General features: G+C 41.0%; 1 protein-coding gene across 1 annotated transcript; it reads left to right on the top strand.

Moving 5' to 3' along the window:
• The first annotated feature begins 969 nt into the window (after positions 1-969).
• On the top strand, positions 970-24197 carry LOC311000459 (solute carrier family 12 member 7-like). The gene is made up of 27 exons (XM_083991180.1): positions 970-1176; positions 8765-8856; positions 9179-9307; positions 11056-11202; positions 12893-12947; positions 13321-13451; positions 13545-13663; positions 13754-13858; positions 14517-14701; positions 14827-14994; positions 15090-15188; positions 15411-15468; positions 15771-15945; positions 16521-16639; positions 16746-16844; positions 16927-17046; positions 17633-17737; positions 18084-18252; positions 19335-19530; positions 19704-19870; positions 20521-20652; positions 20822-20929; positions 21207-21308; positions 22820-22989; positions 23394-23408; positions 23657-23790; positions 24082-24197. The coding sequence occupies exons 1-27, from the start codon at positions 1038-1040 to the stop codon at positions 24171-24173; spliced, it is 3330 nt and encodes a 1109-aa protein (XP_083847306.1). The 5' UTR covers positions 970-1037; the 3' UTR covers positions 24174-24197.

Raw genomic sequence — 24197 nt, 5'->3', positions numbered from 1 at the left:
CTATACTACACATTCATTATTACATTATTACAATAGCTTACACTTCATCAAAATAAATGCCCCAGCTCCTTAAGAAAACCATGCATGATCATTCCCACAAACTAGAAACAATTCTTGTTTACTTGTGTCCATTGTTATTCAAAGCTCAACGCTTTCCCCCCAGGCTGTCTATTGTGATCTATGCTGCCACTCAGAACACAGAGGAAAGGTAGTGTCCAAGGTTTTCAAGCTGTTTCCTTTGCAGTCACAATGTGTCTACGTAAGAGAGCGTGCAGTGGCATTCTGTTCTCCACACTGGCACTTTACTGCTACCCACAATGCACTGTGGGAAAGTTAACACCCATTTTCTTTACCTGGAGCAAATCATACACGGAAACTAGCAGTGTGAGAGGAATGAGAAAACATGACAGATGAGATGGGATCTGGTGTTTTCCCTCTTTAGATATGAGGGAGTTGATTGTTTTGTAGTCAGTGCGGACTGGAGAGATACTTTGGATACTTTTTTTTTCAGATACTTTGCTGTTTTGTTGGTCTACCTTTTTGGCATTACAAAGGTGTGAGTGAGAGAAGTAGGACGGTCAGGCTGGAAGGAGGAGCTGCAGGGTTCTCCATGTATGGGCTACAGCTCTTCATATGGTAAATAGATGGTCACATGGGGCAATAGTCTTCAAGCAGTGGGGAGAAAAAAGGGAGGGAAAGAAACAAGGAGAGGGAGTGAAGAGATACACTGGAGGACTTTGGCCTGCCCCATGTGCCGGAGGCGGCACTTTCACACTGAGTCCAGAGCCCACTGGATCACATTACAAAAAGAAAGGAAACAACAGATTTGAAAAAAAAGTGAGTGCCATGTTGTGGTCAAACCTGAACCTTCAGCTTTCCTCACTGGGGCCCTAATAGGGCTCTATTTTCTTTCACTTGACTCCTTTTATGTACTTTTCCGCTTCCCTGTGGGAGTGAAAGTTCAACAGCTAGTGCCATCCTTGTCGACGTCAGTGGAGACCTCTTCATACTTTCTGACAGGGAAGTAAAGATCCAACATGCCTACCTTCACTGTGGTGCCGGTGGAGGATGCGGACGATGGCAGCAACAGCGCCAGCGCAGCTGAGGGAAGCAAACCTATCAGTCTGGGCAAAATCTTTGGAGAGGACAGCGATAAGGACAACGTACCTCACTCAGGTAGGAAAACTGGAAGACATGTATGTAAACATGCCTCTGTCCTCAGGGAGGTCAGGTTTCAATACCTCAATTATTCCTGTTTGGGGTCATGGGTGAGATGGAGCCCACCCCAGCATGCAATGTGACAAAGTCAAGCATTAATGCAAATTCATGGTAAATGAACAGGTACAAACAGAGGCACTCTGACACAAACATACATGTTATGGCAGGCACACGTGTTACACAACAAACACTGGGTTTTGACGTAAACTAGCTAGAACCTGCAGGGCAGCTTGATGAGTGTGGTTAGGGAGGAACTGTGTATTGTTGTTACTCACTACCACGCTGATTGATGGTTAGGCTCTTCTGCCTCATCATTGTTGTGGTGCAGGGTTTGCGTGCCTATTATAAGAGTGCATACCTTACAATGATGGTGCTAGGAGACGTGGAGCTGTGAAATATGCGATTACAGTTTTGAAGCTGACTGGCAAAAAAGTGTTACAGACACATTCTCTAGTTAAGGATTTGAACAAACTTCACATGAAAATTAGGTGCTGTAGAACCTTTTAGAAAATCTTCCCACAGTGCAAAACCTTAGCTCTCTGCTCCATCTTCACTTGTTTGCCTAAGAAAGTTGAACTTAATGCTGATTATTTACAGACCATCATATGTAGCCGTGGGAGTACGTCGTTCTAGTGCGGGATAATGCGTTCCTCACACGAAATACACCTGATGTTAATGCTTGCATGATTCTGCCTCACAAGCTGGAGACGGCAGCTACTGAAGTCTGCGAAGCTAGTTGGAGTTTAGCTAGTATCTTTTTTTACATTTGGATTTAGCCACATTTAAACCAACACTAAGGAACTTTTCAACCTTCATAAAATATTTTCATAACTTTTGTGATGATACATCGACTTACAACGAGTTGAATGACACCTCTGTCATGGCCTGAGGGGGTCTGTATCTCTTTCTCTGGCACTAAGCAGCTTTGAGGAGCATGGTAGGAACCCTGCTCTCACGCTAGTGTTCATGGGAAATGGAGTCTTCCTTCACTTTCACTTTTGCGAGTCACAACAAGGAGGGAACAGGCAAAACAGCACTTTAGCAATGGATTATGTTTGTGTTTTCACTTTGAAATGATCCACTGGAAACAGAAACTTAGTTTTGATGTCTTTTGTTAAAGGGACAACGAGGAGTTTTGGAAAAGCGAAGCGTTTTCACACTACATTTATGAGCCTCCGCGCGCACCGTACATTTCTTTGACCGGCGCAAGACGGACTCGTGTTTTCATTCATCAATAATTAAAGTCAGAGGTTCAAAGAGGTTCACATACCACCGTAGTTCCGACCATAAACGGCGGTTCGGCGGCGTTATTCTCATAACTCGCCACGAAGGAAACGCTGGTCGGCTCGACCAGCATTTCCGCCACCACTAATAATAACAAAATAACAATAGAGACAGAACGATATATTTATCGAAAATGGGCCCATTAACAAGTGTGGGTAGCGGAGATTCATCCACATTAACGTGAGACTTTTTTATAACCGAATAGAAACTCCTCGTTGTCCCTTTAATTTTAATGCAGGATATTTACAGGGCTTCACGCTAGTGTTCATGGGAAATGGAGTCTTCCTTCACTTTCACTTTTGCGAGTCACAACAAGGAGGGAACAGGCAAAACAGCACTTTAGCAATGGATTATGTTTGTGTTTTCACTTTGAAATGATCCACTGGAAACAGAAACTTAGTTTTGATGTCTTTTGTTAATTTTAATGCAGGATATTTACAGGGCTTCACGCTAGTGTTCATGGGAAATGGAGTCTTCCTTCAGGCAAAACACTACCGCTTTGGTCCACAGGCGCCGCCAAACTCAACCAAAACTGAAAGTTCTTTAGTACTGCTTTAATGAAGTGGAATAACTGAATTACCAAGATGTAGGTTCATTAAGAGTTTTTTTCCCCCCTAAGAACTAAGGGGAAATTAAAAAGTAGCCTAAGTTTAGTGATAGGTTTAGGAACTAAGGTTAGTCTGGGTCTCAGATTCAAGAGAGCAGGGTGGTACACATTTAGTCTACATTATTTAATCTTTGAATGAGGGTTAAATTAACTAATGTTATTTAAATACAAAATTGTAATAATGCTGTTATTTACTGACACTTATGGTAGAAACCAAACACACCTTGAATTTTTGTGTCCCAGCCTGGGTGGTGTGTAGTACCAACTAGTGCAACATAACTGCCATAGGTGGTGGAGAGTGCAGGAGAGATTGAATCCTTCTGCCTAATTCTCTCCCTCAAACCTTCCAGACTGAGTGTCTCGCCGTGAGCTTCTCTTTCACTATCAGACTTCAGCCTCTGGCACAGGTTGGAGGGCCTGTTAAACAGCTCTTCCATACTGTAAGCTGGGTTGTTTCTCTCTGGAGGGCCCGACTGACCTTGAGCTTGCTGGTCATTTCCTCTTGTTCTCAGTTTGCACCCTAGAAGGAGCCCCCAACCGCTGGATCAACTCTTGACCGGCTCTCTCTTCAGCATGAGACTCGTTCTCTGGTGCTGCTTACCCAGTCTAGTCTCCAGGTCTGTGCTCTGTGGAGCTTGTGGGTCAGATATCCTGTTATCATAGAGACTGTTATCATAGAGACTTAATCTCTTTACTCTTTCCTCCAGCCTGGTAACTCCTCCTAACAGGCAGTATGCTGCTGGAGGTGAGCCCACAACACCTTGTGACTAGAACCTTGTTTGCTGTCTCACGGTCCTTCAGCTGCTTGGCATACCTAAGGTTGATAAATTCACTTTGCGGGGCCCAGTCTTGTTATAGTCTGTCTCTGATCGAAGCAAATATCCCAAATAATTACACATGTAAAACAAGCATTTCACCAATAGAATCTTTGGCCTGGAAACCCAAAAGTATTAGGCTCTATAGATAGAAGGGAATCTGCTGACTGGGTCATAATTGTCTGTGCACTTTTCTCTAAATTGACCCAATTCACATTAAATATGATCATTTCATATGAAAAATACTTAATATTTCAGCATTAATAATGACATCTTGTATTAAACACACTATGCCTGACAGATAGAGAAGAGAGGTAAGAGAGGACATGTCATACTGGTCAAGTATTAACAAGCAGTAAATCTGTACGCTCTATGTTCAGACAGCCTCAAAGTGAGTTTATGACCCACAGGAATGTGCAGGCGTCGCTTGGCTCCTGAGATGCCCCCATCAGCCAGATGTGTATCATCCTTCAATGATAATGAGTTTTAATACTTAACTTCACTGGATTTCTGTATAAACAACACACGCAGGAGCTTGAATAGTGTGTTCCTGTGCTGCTGCCATAAACATGTCAGATGGGAAGTTGTTTCATAAGTATGTTCATTACGGTTGTTACATTGTTAGAGTGTCTATGCACTTCAAGGGAAGCAAATCATGTTTACTATGTAGCGTGTTCTGTGTTGGACAGATTTACTAAAGGGTTGTGTTAACTGTTAAAGCTTCAGTATCTGACAAAATCTATCAGACGGTACCAACCTTTATATATATATATAGTATATATAATATATATTTTTGGCAAAATAGTTCCTATGTAGGAAACCATTGTCCATTTTGTGGACATCAGCTTATTTTTGTAGTTTTTCTTTATGTAGGCTAATTTGATTTTCTTTCATTTAATTTATCTAAATTGTTGCACATTGTTGCAGAAGTTTCCACAAACATGTTGAATTTGTAGATTTTCTGCTTTCACCTTCTGTCCAGTTGATACCAGACCAGCTTGGTGTGTTTAAGGTCTCATTTGTCTTTTGAAGGTATCGTCTTGTTGTTTTACTTTGGTCTTTGCATAGACAGAGTAAGTCATCAACAACAGTTTGGCCATCTGTAGGATTTGTTTGCCTCAACTTTCATTGCTTAATTTACTCTCATTTGAGTTTTTGGTGACCTATGTCTTCTTCTGACGTCCGGCAGTTTACTACAGTATATCTTTTGTTTCATTTAATGTTATTCATTGAACTTAAACTTCAAAACATGAAGAAATGAGGAGGTTGTCAAACTTTTTTGATAGCATATCTCAGTTTGAATTCAGGTTTATTGAATGAGTTTTGGGGCTGTTCAGACATGTCCTTTTGTTTCATTTAATGTTATTCATTGAACTTAAACTTCAAAACACGAAGAAATGAGGAGGTTGTCAAACTTTTTTGATAGCATATCTCAGTTTGAATTCAGGTTTATTGAATGAGTTTTGGGGCTGTTCAGACATGTCCATTGATGTAATGGAATTCATTAATACTACCACTGAGTAATGGTTTGCTTCCTGGAAGTCTGCTATCTCAGTGTGTAGGTGTATTTTTATTGTTACAAAATGACCTTAGAAGATCCAGATCTTTTTTTCTCTTTCATTCATCTGTCTCAGATGCAGGGATGCAAAACCCATCTCTTTTAAAGTAAAGCTGACTTTGAGTGCCCTGATGTAAATATGACACCTGCATGAGTACAAGTCCTTGCCCCTTTTCCATGCTGTGATGTTTCACAGACAGTGGAAACCCAATTGTTGTTCAAACAAGTTGATTGTTCAGAAAGTAGGCAACACACAACACTTCTTCTACTGTGTGTGGTAGGCTGCAAACCCCACCATAAGTTTTAAAAACACACAATCAATGACTGGAGCATCTCACATGGAGGATCTGACCTGACAATCAGGTATGACAGATCCATCTTCCAAACAGACAGGCAAACTCAAGTCTTAGTTACCACTCAAAAAGCAGTCCATCTATGCAGACCTTAATATTTTTTCCCATGATCACACCAGTCCCCTTTATTGATTTTATCAGATTTAAGTCCTCTTCAAAATCTAAATACAGGCCTAAACAAACACTCACTCACAAAACCTGTCACTGATCAGCATCTCTGCCTTCGATGGTGATGTGATAATGAAATAAAATAGAAACATCCCTTTGGAAAAAAAAATCTAGTTAAATATTTCAAAACCAATGTAATAAGGCTGCTGTAAACCAATGAAGACAACAATACATTCCATTCTTATACCTTTCTTTGTAAAATTAGAGGTCACAGAACTTGCAGTAGCCTACTAATAAAGACACACACTCACACAGACTACACAAGAGTGCTGATTAGACAAGATGCCATCTGTGTAAACAATGACATCTCTGTACCATCATTTTCCAAAGCACAGTGCACTGATATCGTTTCTGCTTGTACTGAAGGATTTCTGCTTGGCTGAGGGGTGTGGGATTTGCTGGACTAAAATGATTTATTATGATTTTTTTTTTAATTTGGGTGAAATTATGCACAATCTAAGTTTGTTTCCTCAACAACTATACCATTTTTTTGTCTCCTGTGAACACAGGCCATAGTCTGTAACCTCAGTGAGCAGGAGGAGATATCCCACAGATAAACTTCTAAAAAATTAAGTTAGAAAATAACCAACCCAACCCTGAAATGACACAACAATGTAGTAGCATTTGGTTTGGTAAGGTACGCAAACAATTTCTGACAGTATACACACCTTTGAGGGCTTAGATGGCTTTTTTAATTATCATAATCATGTGATTATTGAGACAACTCCCAAACAGCTTGGGGAAAATGTCTTGATTGTGTTTGTTGGTCCATTTCATTCCTAGAACACCACAACCTTCCCTCTTGACACTTAATACTAAACACTTCCAGGAACTATAGCCTCTGTGCAGCAGAAGTTGGTGTTAATCATTATAGTATTGTTCCCGGTGTGGTGGGCTACCTGCCAACAGAAGCACTTCTGCTGTGCAGTGATTCAATGGGAAGTTTATTTTTAGTGCCCCCTTGAGTTCTGTTTACCTCAAAATGTAAAGCCGGCCTGACACTCACTCATGCACTGAAGCGTGCGTCATTGAGCTAATGAATTGGTGACATCATACACTGACTATGTGACCCTTGACTTATCTTTATGACTGATGTTTGACTAATTACTACATGACACGAGATTCCCCTTGTAAAATCTACTAATTGAATATCGCAAATACACCTGCTAAGGAACCAATGAAAATGTTTTTACATCAATGCCCTGTAAGTCCAGTGAAGTGTCCACAATAGACAGATTATGTTTACCAACTCAACAGGTTTCTTGTACTTTATACCAAAGGAAACCAACACAACACCGGAGATACAAAAACAACTTTTATGACTCAGCCTCTCAGGAAAACGCCTTGACGCTATTGACCTCATGAAGGGGGAAAGATATAACTGCCATCTGGGCAAACAGGGTCATTCTGCAGGATTTAAAATAGGAGTGAACATACAATGATCCATGACCCTGTTGTTGTACATGAAGGAATGAGGACATCTGCTGGTCAACATGGTCATTACATGGGAAGCTGTTTGGAAGTTAGGATTTTGTGCAAGCTAATGATAAAATGATATGAAACTGTTGACATTGGTATCCCTACACAATTAACATCTATCCCAACAGGCTTCTGTGTCGCTTTTAAGTATATGTATGCTTTAGAGATCTTTAGATTTAACACTCAATGATTCTCTGAACCATTTATTCCCAGGTATTCCCTTGATTAATGGTTGATATAATCAACCAATAGTGTTAAAGTGAAAGTGTGGTTTGCAGTAATTGTTAAAGTGAATTCATAGTTACTTTTGATAGTCAGATTAGTGTTAGGGAGTGAATGCTCTAAAGTCAACACACATAGGCTACAGATATTTGTCCAACAGTTTGCTCAGCAATACTGTGACATTGTTACTAAGGTATGGAAAAGGACTGATAGGTTGTCTTGCATGTGCATTGAGGCCAAAAACTGGAAGGCCACTTGATCCAACAGCTTTGGGGGACCATAATGCCAGCCCCCACAGGTTTAAATGTCTGTTCTGGGGATAAGACTTGGTTTTAGGATTGGAATAAGGTTTAGTTCAGGGTTGAGGAAATGCATAAAGGAAAAGGTTCTAGGAAATGCATTATAACCCCACCGGTTTGTCGCACGTCCTCTGTTTACTTCCTGTTTTATTTTGAAGTCCAGTGTCCTGTCTTCCTGTGTGCTTCCTCCTGTGATTACTTCATGTGACTCACCTGTGTCTGATTGCCACACCTGTGTCCTATTTCCTCCCGCGTTTTCCCATCGTCCTTTGCTAATTCGTCTGCGTCCGTGTTCTGTGTTCTGCATTTCTTCCGTTACTTCTTCTTCTACCCCCCCCCCCCCCCCGCGTTTGTGCTCGGTTTTTCTTTTGTTTACCTGCTGGCGTGTTCTTTTTGTTTGTGCACCTCCTCCCCCCGCCATCCCTTACCCGTCAGTTCCGTGTCTGTCTGCATCGTCTCTAAAAGCCCTATACTGCAGGCCTGCAAATAAAAGGTATTGTTAACCCTATGTTGCCATTTGTATCAAATTTAATACAATACATGAGTTTTTGAGACCTCTACATCCTCAGTGTGATCCCCTCCTCCCCCTTCTCATGGATATTAATATTTTTTGCCAATTTTGAAAGAAATTGGTCATTGGTCAGCACAGATATCCTACTACACAGCGACAGCCAATTCAGTGCCTTTGCTATGTCAGTGTATGTCTTACAGTATATGGTATATAATATATATGGGTGTTTTTCCCTTTTGTATCCCAATAGGAGATGACGGCCAGAAAGAGTCCACTCCATTCCTACAGGCAGACGATGATGGAGATCACTATTATGAAGGCAAGAACATGGCCCTGTTTGAGGTGAGATAATGAGTGATACTTCTCCTGATGCACATAAAAAAATGAAGCTTATTTAAAACAAATTCATGTTGTCTATGATAAAGGAAGATTAAATCATTATGTTGTGTTCAATGCACAGCTAACAATTTAAATCAAACAAGATGATGAGAAAAATGAATACTGTACCTTATATGTTTAAATCGTTTACATTAAGGGCACTTTTCAGGGCTAATGTTACAAAATATGTAGATCAACTAATGCAACTTTAGTGTAAGATAAAATAGACAATATGGATAAAAAGCTGTTTTTTCTTTTCCATTCATTGTTGTCTGTCATTCTGCAGGAGGAAATGGACAGTAACCCCATGGTGTCGTCTCTACTCAATAAGCTGGCCAACTACACCAACCTGACCCAGGGTGTTCGTGAGCATGAGGAAGCCGATGAAGATGGAGTCATGAGGGTCCCGGTCATGGTACAAACTTCTCTTATGACCCTGTGAAGATTTTTCATCATACTTACAAACAGAAATTTGGAGCCCACATGATCTTGGTAGAGAGTGTTAGTTCTGACTTTTAAGCAGCCTGCCATCTTGCTTTAGAGACCACAGACCAAAGATCATTTGACTCCTTTACGATACACAGTTTTGCTATAGTTGAACCATTAACACTCACTGATGGTAATCTACATCTGATTTAATCAACTTAATTGTTTCAATAAAAAATAAACACCCAGAGTGAAAAATGCCTCAACAATGAATGTCAGAGTATGGTAGATAGAGTATGACCGAGGATGTGGCAAAAAAACATTTTTACAGTTTAAACTGTAGTCTAGTTCAGACTTTGATCATCAGGATGCTGTTCATAAACACATATAAAGAATAGACTGTATTGCGAGGAGTGGATTAAAGTATTTTATCTTCTACATTTTTAAAAAACTAACTTGTAGATTTTCAGGCTTAATTAATTGCAGTTCAAAATTCAACATGAAGCCAGCACCTGGGGCTCAATAATATCTTGTCTTTTGTAGAATAAAGACTAGACTGTGCATCACTGTATGGTAAATACATAGAACCATATTGTTTGTGATGAGATGAGTAAAAACATGACCCGGATTCAGATTTTTCTTTGATTTAACACACATCTTTTACAGTTTCTTTGTGGTTTTTCTTTTACGACACACCATGGAGTCAGAAATGGAGTCTCGAATAGTCTTAGGCTTGTGATTCTTTTACCCAAATACAAGTGCAGATGTGGATTCAAAGGGTGTGTGTAGCAGAGAGCCTGTCCTACGCTGGTCACCTTCATATGCTTTGTTTTGGCTAGATTGGAAAACAAGACCTCAGCTTGGCCCTCAGCCTGAGATCCAGGAGTGTGTGTGACGAGGCAGCCTGTCTTTGAGCGCCAGCTGGAGGCGGAGAGTGGAGGTGGTTCCTGGCACACCTTCTCTCAGTCAGGTTGACAGGGTCAGATAGCCTGATAGTTTGTTTATACTGTTTATGATGATGCTGACGGTGAGTGTTACATAATCCAATCATCATCAAGTCTGTAAAAGCTTTTTTTAACACTCACAGTCTTTAGTTGAAAGACAGTAGGACCTTGGACTGTTGTTGTTGTAAAAGCATTGATTATGTTTTATCAACACCCGCCCTCCTTAATGATAGCTGTGTTTTTTTCCTTGAAGACAGCATAGAGGGACGGCTGAGGCTTAAGACTAAAATCAGAAAGGTAGACAATGAAGTGATGGTGTGGTGAGGGGGAGTAGAGACAGAAGAAGAGAAAGACAGAGGAGCAAGAGGGAGAAGATGTGGGAGATTTGGAAATCCACGTCAGACATGCCGCAGCACTTAGGCAGACAACTGAGTGAAGTGGAGAGAGCCCAGGACACAGTGTTTGTATCTAGGAAAATGGTACGTATGCTCTGGTTTTTGGAGAAGGAAGGAATACAGGTATAGTGTTTGTGCTTATGCAGTGTGACGTAGCAAGGATAATATGACAGAAACTGTAAGATATTAAGTACAGTGCTGTTACTGTGCACTTGCAGCAGTTGTATGGGTGGTTTCTTCAGGTTTTAATGACACAAGGAGTGAAATGAAATACCACAGGCTCTCACAGCAGGTTATAAAAGTGTCATGTTAATGCATTGGGGTTCAACAAGCCTTTTAGTATCGTAAAGAATGATTCTCACTTGTGTGCATGCGTTTGTGTGTTTATCCACACGCAGGCCCCACAGATGGGGACGTTTATCGGAGTGTACCTGCCCTGCGTGCAGAACATCCTGGGTGTCATCCTCTTTCTGCGTCTCACCTGGATCGTCGGTACGGCAGGAATCCTGGGAACCTTCGCTATCGTCTCCATGTGCTGCATCTGTGTGAGTCATTTAGAAATACAACTGCTAAATATCCTGGCTTCCCGATAGTGAGCGCTAGAAAAAACTGTGGTGCGAAAGGGATACTTCACCCAAAATCAATAATTCACCAATTTTCTACTTGCCATCATGCCAATGAAGGGTTTGGAGAACTTTCAGAGTCATTAAAACGCTTTTGGAGTTCCAGGGGGGGTCCAGCTGGTAACAGATTTTCATATAATGGTGGCGGATTGTGCTCACTTTTGAATCGTCCAAAACACACACTATGAAGCCGCCACATTAAAATGTTGTTCGGAAAAAATGTATTGGATTTCTGTGTTTAGCATAGTAGCTCCCAGTGGCTCTGTTGATGTTTGTGCACAACTGCGCATGCGTGAGATTTGCTGCAAGATGTTCGTTCGTCGTTGTAAACCATTGGATGTATGATGTAAACACGGAAGAACATCTCGCAGCAAATCTCGTGCAGCCACTGGGAGCTACTACTGCAACAAGGCTAAAAACAGAGATCAAATTCCCTGAATTTATACCTCTGTTTGGAATCTATTAAAAAACATGAGACATTATCGTATGGATTTATTTTGGATATATTTCTAAACCTGGAGATGTGTTGTCAGAGAGATAACAGAGGTCTTTTTTTCTACATGGTGGAATCCAAACAAATGTAGCCTTTCTTTCATAATACACTTTATGATCTTTTATGATGGAGCTCAGTTTATCTGCCTCTTGTAAAATAGTTAAGGTAATGATGAGTTAATAAGTTGCAATTCTACATGGTTTAGTAATAAATAGACTTTTGTATGTCAATAACAATGGAAGGCATGTTCAAATTTCTCCATGTTATATTATTTAGAGTTCTCCACATTTTTTACAGTCGTTCTCTCAGCCTCATTAATTTTGAGCCTATTATATTTATTTTATTTCTAAGTACAAAAGTCCAAGACACTATATAAGATGAATGTTTGTTGAAGGACAAACAACCAGTTGAGTCGCTCTTAGCTATTTTGTTATTTCATAAATGCCTGAATGGAACGTCTGAGTGCCTGAGGTTTGCAGCACAGCAGGCAAGTAGAGGCCAATCGGTGTCTCCCCCCCGCCCGCCCTCCACTGAAACTGAGCTGTGTTTATTAATGATGGCAGGAGAGTCCTCGAAAAACCAGCAGAATATCAGTTTTGTTTACAATGCCAGATCATACATTGTAGCTCCAGGTGGACAAACAGAGACTGTGATTTGAACTTGAATGCCCTGCACTCATGTGATGTGAACAATGTGAGCACAACACAGTTGACATACACCTTGGCCAAATACATTTAAACTCAGGTTGGCACAATTGTTGACATTTAATCGTAATAAAAATGACCTGTCGCATTGTTAGAATGACGACTTCATTTTAGGTCAGAATAATGGTAAAGAAAACTGATTTATTTGTTATAACATGTGGGCCAAAATTGTACACACACTGTTAGTATTTGGTATTTTGCACTTGTATCGTCAATGATACCTCTATGTAGTAAAGAGTGATATTGTTAAACTTGTGGGTGAAAGCGTAATGTGATGCGTATGTTTGAACACCACAGTGGTGGCATGGAGATACTGTTTCACATTGCTTTGTGAAAATTATGCAGTTTTGACACTTGACACATTCTCTATCGTTTTCTATCTTGAATGTAACATCAGTTCTCTCTCTGCTTGCAGACTTTGCTCACAGCCATATCAATGAGTGCCATAGCAACAAATGGAGTTGTCCCAGGTACGTCATCACATGTTGCCCTCCACTCTCCTCTTCATTACACAACCTTATTAGACTTCCTGTGGATATATTGCAAAACACTTTACCTTCTCTTTACATGCAAATACATGGTGAGTAAAAACAGAGACGGAGACTGAGTATTCAGAAAAAATGTTTTCCAACCCTGGGGGGATTAGACAAACTTGACCTTTGTGCATGTTGAGCTGTCCTCCAGGGTAATACACACAGTAGTTAAACTTTTGTTCATTTCTTGTAAATTCTTAGAACACTATGAAAATGAGGGATAAAGTGCAACCAAACATTTACAAGATAAAGTTAAAAAGTCCAGTAATGAATTTGGTGGTCGTCTAACTGGGATTCAATATCTGTGCAGCTGGTGGCTCGTACTACATGATCTCCAGGTCCTTGGGGCCTGAGTTTGGAGGTGCAGTGGGACTCTGTTTCTACCTGGGGACCACCTTCGCTGGTTCCTTGTACATACTGGGCACCATAGAGATTCTGCTGGTATGTAACCACTCTGATAGACAACAGATAATAATTATTTACTCCCCCAACACATCAATGACACAGTTGCTCTCTTTTTCTCCCCATTTCCAGATTTACATTGTTCCAACAGCTACAGTGTTTAAAGAAGATGAAGCAATGGCCAACAATATGCGTGTGTATGGCACATGCTGCTTGGTCCTTATGGCACTGGTAGTGTTTGTAGGGGTGAAGTAAGTCTCTGTCTTTGTGTGTGTGTGTGCGTGTGTGTGTGTGTTTGTGTGTGTGTGTGTGCGCACTCACATCTGTTGCTGTCTTCTCAGGTATGTGAACAAACTGGCTCTAGTGTTTCTGGCCTGTGTGATTCTCTCCATCATGGCCACTTATGCTGGAGTCATCAAGACACTTATTGAGCCACCAGAGTTTACGTGAGTAGAACTGACAGAATCATTTCTCATTGAGTGCTGATATGTTTTCAATAGTAGTTTACTGGCCCAAAATGTACCCGTTCTTCTGTTTTTTTCAATTTGAGTGTAAAAATGTTGCACCAGCAGGACTTTGTCTTATACAGTGTCTGGTCGATTAAAAAAAAAAACTGTTGTCAAAAGTCTCCCTCAGTGTACAATTAAAGAGGTAGTTCAACATTTTGGCAAATTGGCCCATTGCCATAATCCCTATAGTTTTAGGAGTAGGTTTGTTACCTTTTAATTGTCGGTGCAAGCTATTTGGTTATTAGCCTATCTCATAGCGTGGTGAATGTGCAAGTCACAACTTGTCCACCAGAGTGTTTTGGAGTTGTTGGATTGTGTATTTGATGAGTTTGATGAGGGAAACCAAGAAATCCCATGAGCCTCCATGAGCAGCTCGCGGCTCTGCTCCGCCGTTCTAAAAATAGCTTGCACCGACAATTAAAGGTAATGAACGTGCTCCTAAAACTATAGGGATTATGGCAATGGGCCAATTTGCCAAAATGTTGAACTATCCCTTTAACAATTGTAATTAAACAGAATTTTTATATATCTCAGAGAATCTCAGCTTCTTTTACCATGGTAAACACAGTCTCTCTTTCTCTCCCCCTCCCTCTAGTGTGTGTTTGTTGGGAAACCGCTCACTGAAGAATGAGAAGTTTGACACCTGTGCAAAAGTAGAGGGTGTAAAAAAACTCTTCTGTGAAACGGAATACCCCAATGCCACATGTGATGAATACTACAACTTAAACAACCTGACAGAAATACAGGCCATACCAGGGCTGCTGAGCGGCGTTATCAAAGGTGAAGAGGAAACCAGGGGGCTGAATAATCAACTGTCAACATAAAAGAAAGCTAATGGCCAGATGACCATGGAGAGAAATCTTCCTGCAGCTGCTGATGTTTTTTGCTGTGTGTCTTGCTCTTAGACAACCTGTGGGGCAACTATGGTCCAGTTGGCATGTTCATAGAAAAGGCAAACCAAACTTCAGAGCCAGCACAGGAAACAAACAAGGATGCCGATTATCCATATTTGTTCAATGACATCACCACCTACTTCACTCTGCTGGTGGGAATCTACTTCCCCTCTGTCACAGGTAGGTGAAAGATGTTGATATGCTGTAAACTGTTAACTAATGTTATTTGAGAGGTTTGATGTTCTTGATCTGGACTGTGTGTGTGTTTATTTCAGGTATAATGGCTGGTTCCAACAGGTCTGGTGATCTCAGAGATGCCCAGAGGTCGATCCCAATAGGAACCATCATGGCTATTCTCACCACCTCTTTCATCTGTATCCTCAAATTAGCAGATTTGTACAAATATCTGTGCACAAGCATATGTAAAAGTATTTTTATTTGTTAATTTACTAATTTACTTTCTCTGAAACGTCACAGATCAGTTGCCGGTAGTGTAAAGCACTTTGTGTTGTCAACAAGACTAGAAAAGCACAATATAAGTAGAACCATTTACCAAACACACAGTGCATGTATTTCCATTTTAACTTGTTGGTCAGACATCTCTTTTGTGGTGATGTTTGGAGCCTGTATTGAAGGAGTGGTGCTGAGAGACAAGTAAGTGTATTTTATTTTTGATTGACTTCCCACTAATTGTAACCCAGCAGAGGAAGAATCAGTGGTGCACTGGTGTTTTGCAGCTTGTTGTGGGAGTTTCAAAGCGTTTGAAAATAGTTGTTTTCACAAACAGAATCTGTAGTGACAATAAAAGTGAAATGTTTTTTTTTTTTCTTTTTATACGTGTGTGTGTGTTCATATGTATATGCATATGTTTTATATTCAGTTATTGTTCAGATCAATTCTTTTCACATGTGCTTGAATAAAAGCTTTGTGGTAATACATGTCTCTGGGTGCTTCAGGTTTGGTGACTCGGTAAAGAAGACCCCAGTGCTTGGTGTTCTGGCCTGGCCGTCCCCCTGGGTGATTGTGATTGGCTCCTTTTTCTCCTGCTGCGGGGCAGGGCTTCAGAGCCTCACCGGTGCCCCCCGGCTGTTACAGGCCATAGCTCGGGATGGCATCGTCCCATTCTTACAGGTCAGTCACTGGCTCATTTGCTTCCCTCCTCCTGTCACAGTACAGTTCAGTTCTGATGACAGAAGGATCTACAGTAAATATTCACAATGTCAAATAATAATGAATGAAATGTCCCCTGTCATTGGGCAAGACGGTGTCCATTCATGGCACTAATTCTTAATCTGATGGGGAAAGAGAGACTTGAGACCATATTCATCCCAGTCATCTCTGTATGAGTGAGCAATAGGCTGGTTCATGCTGTGGTCACACTGAAACAAAATGCCCGTCGGTGTGACAAATGACCTGTTATAACTGCTATGTTGAATACATTTCAGTAGTTATATCTACAATATGTATGCTCTTGATATGATGTATTATAATTGGATTAATTTCAAAAAGCCACCAAGCAATCTCACCTAATATCACAGTTTGTCTGTGGTACAAAGTTGAAAAAGAAAAGAAAAATGGACCTGTATAAGACGGATGCCATACTGTTGGACCTTGATGGTGTTGTTGTATTTGTACGATTGGGTTTCTGCCATTCAACTCCACCTGTCCTGTAGAGTCATTCTCCCTCTGCTCTCTGTGCTCCTCAGGTGTTTGGCCATGGGAAAGCCAACGGTGAGCCTACCTGGGCTCTGTTACTGACAGTCGGGATCTGTGAGATCGGAATCCTCATTGCTTCTCTGGACAACGTGGCCCCCATCCTATCCATGTACATTGGTGAACAGTCTAGAAAAGACAAAATAAAATGGCTACACTTTCTACACCATGTGCTATGAATGCTGTGCATGGAGTTACACTCTTTCTTTCCTGCTCAGGTTCTTCCTCATGTGCTACCTGTTTGTCAACCTGGCCTGTGCTGTCCAGACTTTGCTGCAGACGCCCAGCTGGAGACCTCGTTTTAAATTCTATCACTGGTAAGAAGAGTCTCCAGCTAAATCAACAGTGATGATCATCAAACAGTGTATTTCTGAGTGTGTGCTTGTGTTTATTCCACAGGACCCTGTCCTTCTTGGGTATGAGTCTGTGTCTCTCCCTTATGTTTGTCTGCTCCTGGTACTACGCCTTGGTTGCCATGGTGATAGCAGGATGTATCTACAAGTACATTGAGTACAGAGGGTGAGCCTAAGTTCTTTAATTTCTCCATTTTCCCTCCTACCTTTGTGACATGCTTACTGATTGAACACCCAGGAGGTGTGTAATGCCTTAGATCGTCAAACAAAGGGCTCCTCACAGTACCAAGATACACCTTAAAGCAACTCATGGTGCTTTCAGCTATTATGGTCCCACTCTTTGGAACTAAACTCTTTCCCTTATGAAATTCGGTCAGATCTAACAGTGTCTTCTTTTAAAACCAAGCTAAAGACATTCTTTTTTTAAGCAAGCTTTTAGTTAAGGTTCCCTTGTGAGAGTACTAAAAGTTGATTCGCCAAGATGAGAAACTGTGTCTTGTTTGTCTTCATCATACTGCCTTATTGTAATCCTAAATGTCTTTCTATTGTGTCAGGATCCAGTACTGTATGTGTTTTATCGTGTCCTCCTTTGTCTTTCTGTATCACGTGAAGCACATTGAGTCTACGCCTGGTGTATGAAATGTGCTATATAAATAAATTACTTACATTAGTAAAGGATACTTACATTTGATACATGCACATACATTTGGATGAAGAAGTGACCCCTCCTGACTTGGACTGTTTGGTTGCAGGGCAGTGAAGGAGTGGGGAGACGGTATCCGAGGCCTGTCCTTAAATGCAGCACGCTATGCTCTCACCCGACTAGAGGAGGCTCCACCACACACCAAAAACTGGAGGTAAGCACAAACACATTTTATATACAGTATTACATATGTATTTTATATTTGCGTTTTGGATGCCACTATGGGCTCTGTGAAATTACAGTCTAGTTGTCTATTAACCATTATTTGTTATTCTCCTGATTAATCAACATATTCAATCATTTAAATTATGAAATATCAATTTATAGTGGCAAAATATAATGGTATTGATTCATCCTTATTACTGTTAAAGTAAGCAATCCATGTCACATTTTTCAATTATTATATTCAGTCAGGCTATGCAGTATGTAGTCGCTCTGGATCAGTTATAGTGCTTACTTTGTAGTCATTTCTGTCTCCTACTGTCAAATCCTCTCCTCAGGCCTCAGCTGCTGGTGCTGTGTAAGCTGAACCCTGAGATGGAGGTGAAACATCCCCGTCTGCTGTCACTCACCACACAGCTCAAAGCAGGGAAGGGCCTGACCATCGTCTGCTCAGTCCTGGAGGGAACGTTCATGACCCGGGGTAATGACGCCAAGACCGGAGAGCAGGTGTGTTCTGGGTTCGCTGGTTAGTCTTCTGATGGAGTCTCTGTTGTTTAAGTCAACATCTATACCTCAATGTTCAGCAGGTAGAGAGTAGACAATAGTAGACAATCTGAGTCTTGTCTTTTTATTTATTTATTTTTACTTTTTAAAGCAGAAGTAAGCGGAATATTTGTGTTAATATAAGTCTTAAATAGTTATATCTTCCGACAGCATCACTTACATAGAGTGTTTGGTCTGAAACACGGGTCTGTCAGTCGCTCTGCTGTAAGCCGAGGAGAAAACTTCTTGTATACTTCTTTGTATCCTACAACCTTTATCCAATGAGGATGAGGACGGCATGAAGGGCTGCAGCCAAGGGATGCGCGTGAATGTGGTGACATAGGGACGAGGACCAATAGATCCATGACGAGGGCGGGGGCTGCTAACTCCATCGGCTGACAAGAAGTTAGCCAAAACTTACTTCAGCTTTTTAAGTGCAAAGTTTTAAGGTTTTATAAAGGAAAAACATAACACATAAACCAAACAATACAGAACATTTAGGTCACCGAGGGAGATAAATTATGGTGTATCAGAAAGAAATAAAGAATAAACTTAAACTAAAGAAAAGAAACAAACAGGGTCCATGGGTGAGAGGTGAAGAGGGAGGCGGGTAGTGAAAGGCTGGCATAAGCCAACCAGCCAGGGAAGGGAGTCCATAGTCCATCCAGTCTGCATAGGGAGCAGGGGAGGTGTCTTGCAGGGCATGACCAACATGACATGACCAAGTCAGAGGCAGGAAATTATAAGCTTGGTCCACGTGCAACGATGCCAAAAAGAGGGTTCCCAGTGTGACTTACTGTCAGTGCTACAAGCCGAGTCTTTGTCAATATTTTATCACAGAGACGGTTCACAGATTTAGTCCCATGGGATAGTGATCCAGAAATCACAAGAACTGCATGGGGCAACATTATCATGGTTACGCAAGGTTACGCTTACAAGCACCAGACTGGGCAGCATGATGAAGGCACTCTCACATGTCCTTTTGTTTTATTTGTTTAATATGTTACAATTAAATGTTCATTAACTAACACCTCCCTTCTCCACAGAACCTGAAAGCTGCCATGGCTGCAGAGCGAACCAAGGGTTTCTCCCATGTGGTGGTTTCGTCCAACCTGCGAGACGGTTTCTCTCTGCTCATCCAATCAGCAGGACTGGGAGGAATGAAACACAACGCTGTCCTGATGGCCTGGCCCACAGGGTGGACAGAAGCCCGGGACTCTTCTGCAAGGAGGAATTTCATAGGTAAAATACACAGGAGCATCTTAAAGGGCCTTTGTCATCAAACAAATCATTTGATTTTCGTACATTGTTCCGTATGTTGCAAGATGCAATGTGATATCAGATTTCTTCAAACAACTTTATTAGCATAGGTTTATAATTTTAGATTTAATATTGGTTCATGTCTTTCCCCTCAGAAACCGTGAGAGAGACAACGTCTGCACATCAGGCTCTGCTGGTTGCTAAGAACATTGACCACTTCCCCAGCAACAAGGAGCCTCTGGAGGGAAATGTAGACGTGTGGTGGATCGTACACGATGGCGGACTGCTCATGCTGCTGCCATTTTTACTCAGTCAGCACAAGGTATTTATGCGTTTGTTATCTACACTGTCTTTTTCTTCTAACTTTTAATTTATTTATCAGCTTTTTTGTAAAATGTTAAAAACCACATTTGAACCCACAATGCATAAAATCTATATTTGTGATTTTATGCATAATGGGTTCAAATGTGGTTAGTGTTTTTATGTGTTAAATGGAAACAATTTTCTATCACTATGCGATGGACAATAAAGCTTTGTGGACAATAAAGCTTTTTGAACTTGAGTTAACAAAGGAAAGACTCTGGTTGTGTCCGAAATCGCTCACTCATTCACTACTCACTATAATTCAGTGTAGTTGACTATATGGTGAACTTACTGGTAAAATGAAAAAACACTTTGGGACACTACTCCGCCACACAGTTAATTACGTATTTATTATGTCGCATAATTAAAACGTTCCAACCGCGATCATAATGGCGATCTGTGACCGCGATGCATGATGGGATATCTTGCTTCAGTTAGTGACCATCGGATGTTCACTACATTTTGCGGTGAATTGTGTGTGATACATTGAGTGCACTATATAGTGAACATTAATATCACTAAACATTCGGACACCACTACAAAATAGCGTGGTCACTATATAGTGAGTAGGGGGTGATTTCAGACACAGTCTCTATGTATGTACTCTAGGTGTGGAGGAAATGCAAAATGAGAATCTTCACAGTAGCCCAGATGGATGACAACTCCATCCAGATGAAGAAAGACCTCCAGATGTTTCTCTACCACCTACGACTGGATGCAGTGGTGGAGGTGGTGGAAATGGTTAGTCTCTCTCCACATCATTCATTCAGTCAGTCAGTGACACTCTCTGCTCTGCTAATTAGAGTTTAGAGTTAATGATTATCGACTTGATGACACTGAATTACTCTAGATATAAATATCAATCACAGCAAATAACTCAACTCTGACATTCTTCTGTCTGTCGCTGCAGCATGACAGTGACATCTCAGCCTTCACCTATGAGAAGACGCTGATGATGGAGCAGAGGACTCAGATGCTCAAACAGATGCAGCTGTCTCGCACTGAGAGGGAGAGAGAGGTACAGTTCACACTGTAAACAGCTGGTAAAAACTGTGACTAATGTTGCTGCTTATGACCCGTGTCATAAACAGGCATTATAATGATGATGAAATGCTAAATTATCATCAATCATGTATAATTTAGGAATGTAAGGCATTTTCCTACTGTTATTATGTGATGCACACATAATGACTGCACTCAGAAGTAGGTGGAGTGCAACTCCTCGTGGTCTTTTCTGTTGTTGAACTTTCCAACTCTTTTCCCAACCTTGCATTGTGATTGGACGACGGGCTCAGATTCAGAGCATCACAGATATATCTCGTGGGTCCATAAAGAGGAAGAGGTCGTCACGTGTTGACGCCCAACGCTTCAACATCCAGTGCATACCAGAAGATGAGGTAGCCATGGCAACCATAACAGCTTGTAAACAGTAGTGCGGTCACTCCATCCATGTCTCACACCATCCTACCTCATCATCATAATCCATCCACGTCACCAACAGAAGCTCAGCTCAGTGGCACATTGTCTGGGCTCAATCTTTCTGAAGATGACATCATCTTCATCACTGCGGTTTTTCCTTCATCCACTGTACACTGGAGAGACACAGAGACCAAAAGCTACCACTAGAGGAAGACAAATTCTTCAGTGCCTTTATTCACCAGGATCCCAGCTGTAGATTTTCATATCCATCCGTTCTTTATCGCTACCACTTATCCATGAAGGGTCGCAGACTTTAGAGTCACTCGGATAATCAACCTTTTGACTGTAGAAGGAAGCTGGAGTACCCACAGAGAAACCACACAGGCTCACGGAGCAGAAAAGAAAGGCCCCAGACCTGGGGATCGATGCTGGAACCTTCTTGATGTGAGGTCATAGTGCTAACCAGTGTGCCACCACCACTACATTTCCAATCAACCTGCTGCTGGAGGACAACTAACCATTTAATCCACTTCCTCATGTTTCAAGATGAAGATTGTCATTATACATGTGTGTACAACAAAATAAGGTGCACAGTCAAGGTACGGACTCATAAAAAAGAGAGAATAAATAAAGAGAATAAAATAGAATAAATAACTAAAACAATGTACATGACTCATACGACAACATCTAATCACTGATTCACACAACACTAAAGCATCACACACTCACATCAGTACCAATACAGTAAGACAGTCAAAATTGCACATTTCAAATATTGCACTTTCACTGTTCAGTGTGATTCATTTACACGTCTAATGACGAATAAATATGTGAGTTGATGTACAAGCAGAACAAATGGATAAAAATGCAGTCAAAGATTTATACAGTTTTAAGATTAAAATACGGCCCCAAAGATTTTCAGATTTTGAATAGACAATTGCAGACGGACATAAGAGAAGGCAATACAGTCGATTTTATTATTGAACCAGCAGACTCAGGCTAAAATCTAAATGGTGATGGAGTGTTTTTATTAATTTCCTGATAGTAAACGTTGCATCAGAAAAGGGAGGCTGAGGTCTAAACACGGCCGATTTTTTTATTTTTTTATTTACTTGAACACACCGTGAACATTTTACCATTATTCATGTGTCTTCATTTCCATTCATGCTCATTTCCATAGGTGTGTGGTGACCGTCAGATATCACAATAATACACCATCAGGGAGTCTACAAAGATGGCGTTTGTGTGTGTTTTCATTTCAAACCTGCATTTACTTTCATCACCAATAAACTGCCGGTCACCTGGCTGCGTTTCTAACATCAACAGCTCCTTTGTTTCCCCTTCATGTGTTTATCACAAATGTTTATTAATTAATGACACAATATTTTCTTCCTGAATGACATGTAATCCTGTGAAATCTCTCACTCCAGCTTGAAAAGCTCAGTATTTGATAAGTTGTCTGTTTATGGTCTGACCTGTCCATTGTTAGGCCCAGCTGATCCACGACCGCAACACGGCCTCTCATTCTACAGCGAACGACAACGCCGCAGGCGCCACGCCAGACCGTGTCCACATGACCTGGACCAAAGACAAACTGATCAACGAGAGGAACAGACAGAGAGAGGGCATGGCAGTTAAAGACATGTTCAATATGAAACCGTAAGTAGGTCCAGCTCACCTGCACAGCCTCTGAATCCCTGCTGATCACACTCAAACAATAGAAGTATTTGTTGTGATGGTTATTTTTATCATTGCACATTTTTTCACTTTTTTCATTATCATTACTATTGGTGCCACTAGCTTCATAAAGGATTTATAAATGGTTTATAATTAGGTTATTAATTTGGTTGGTATTGCTTCAAATCATAAACACTTATAAACAAGTTATAATGAACTGATACAGGCTCATTATTTGTCAAGATTAAGTTACTGCATAATACGCTGTCTTGTGAGTTACTGTCATTTGTAAATGGTAAAAAAAAAACGGGAGCCTTGTAGAGTCAGAGATTAACAGCAGTCGTTTTGGCCTGAATATTAAATATGTTTATTTTCCTTTCCTCTAGGGAATGGGAGAATCTGTAAGTAACTTTATGTTTTCACTTTCTGTTTGCATGTGCATGAAGTCTTTGTATCTGTGTGTGTGTGTTGTCTGTTATCCTTGTGTGGAAGCCCTTCATGAGTCCCATTTGCATAAGTGTCAATGCAGTAAAAATCTACTTGCATCTCCTGTATTTGCTTTGAATGACAATATGCTGAAACTGATCTCAAACTTTGTGAGACATGGCAGGATTTGTTTCAGCCATTAACTTCTCTGGTTTCATTGTAGCAACCAGTCCAATGTACGGAGGATGCACACAGCTGTGAAGCTCAACGAGGTGGTCGTCAAAAACTCCTGTAACTCAGATCTGGTTCTGCTCAACATGCCAGGACCACCGAAGAACAAGAAAGGGGATGAGAACTGTATCCTTGAGCCGCTCATTCAGTCAACCCGCCAATTAAATGTTTGTGTATTGAAATATTTGGTGCATAATAATAGTTAAGAAGATTTTTTACAAACTATTAAGCTAGAATAACACGTTCCCAGCTCAGGTTAGCATGATGCCAGGAAGCTGGAAACCAGGACTCTTTTTAAAGCTCAGACTGTTTACAGATTAAATTAAGAAGATACAGATGTTTAAATTGTGTGGAAATAATTCTTGTGGCATGTCTCACTACCGTAAATCTTGTCCTTAACCAGAGTGCGTCTCTCAGATATGGAGTTCTTGGAGGTTCTGATGGAGGGGTTGGATCGTGTCTTGTTGGTTCGTGGAGGAGGTCGAGAGGTCATCACCATCTACTCTTAGCACCGGTACGCTGCTAATGGTTTA

The sequence above is a fragment of the Trachurus trachurus genome, assembly GCF_905171665.1.
Source record: "Trachurus trachurus genome assembly, chromosome: 17".
NCBI lineage: Eukaryota > Metazoa > Chordata > Actinopteri > Carangiformes > Carangidae > Trachurus > Trachurus trachurus.
Note: the sequence above shows the minus strand (reverse complement) of the source record. Positions and strands in the feature narration are given on the sequence as shown.

Coding starts and splice junctions, on each gene's coding strand:
- LOC311000459 (XM_083991180.1), top strand. CDS start 1,038: ATGCCTACCTTCACTGTGGTGCCGGTGGAGGATGCGGACGATGGCAGC. Junction 13,859..14,516: donor ATTGAGCCACCAGAGTTTAC/GTGAGTAGAACT, acceptor CCCTCCCTCTAG/TGTGTGTTTGTTGGGAAACC. Junction 19,871..20,520: donor TTTTACTCAGTCAGCACAAG/GTATTTATGCGT, acceptor TATGTACTCTAG/GTGTGGAGGAAATGCAAAAT.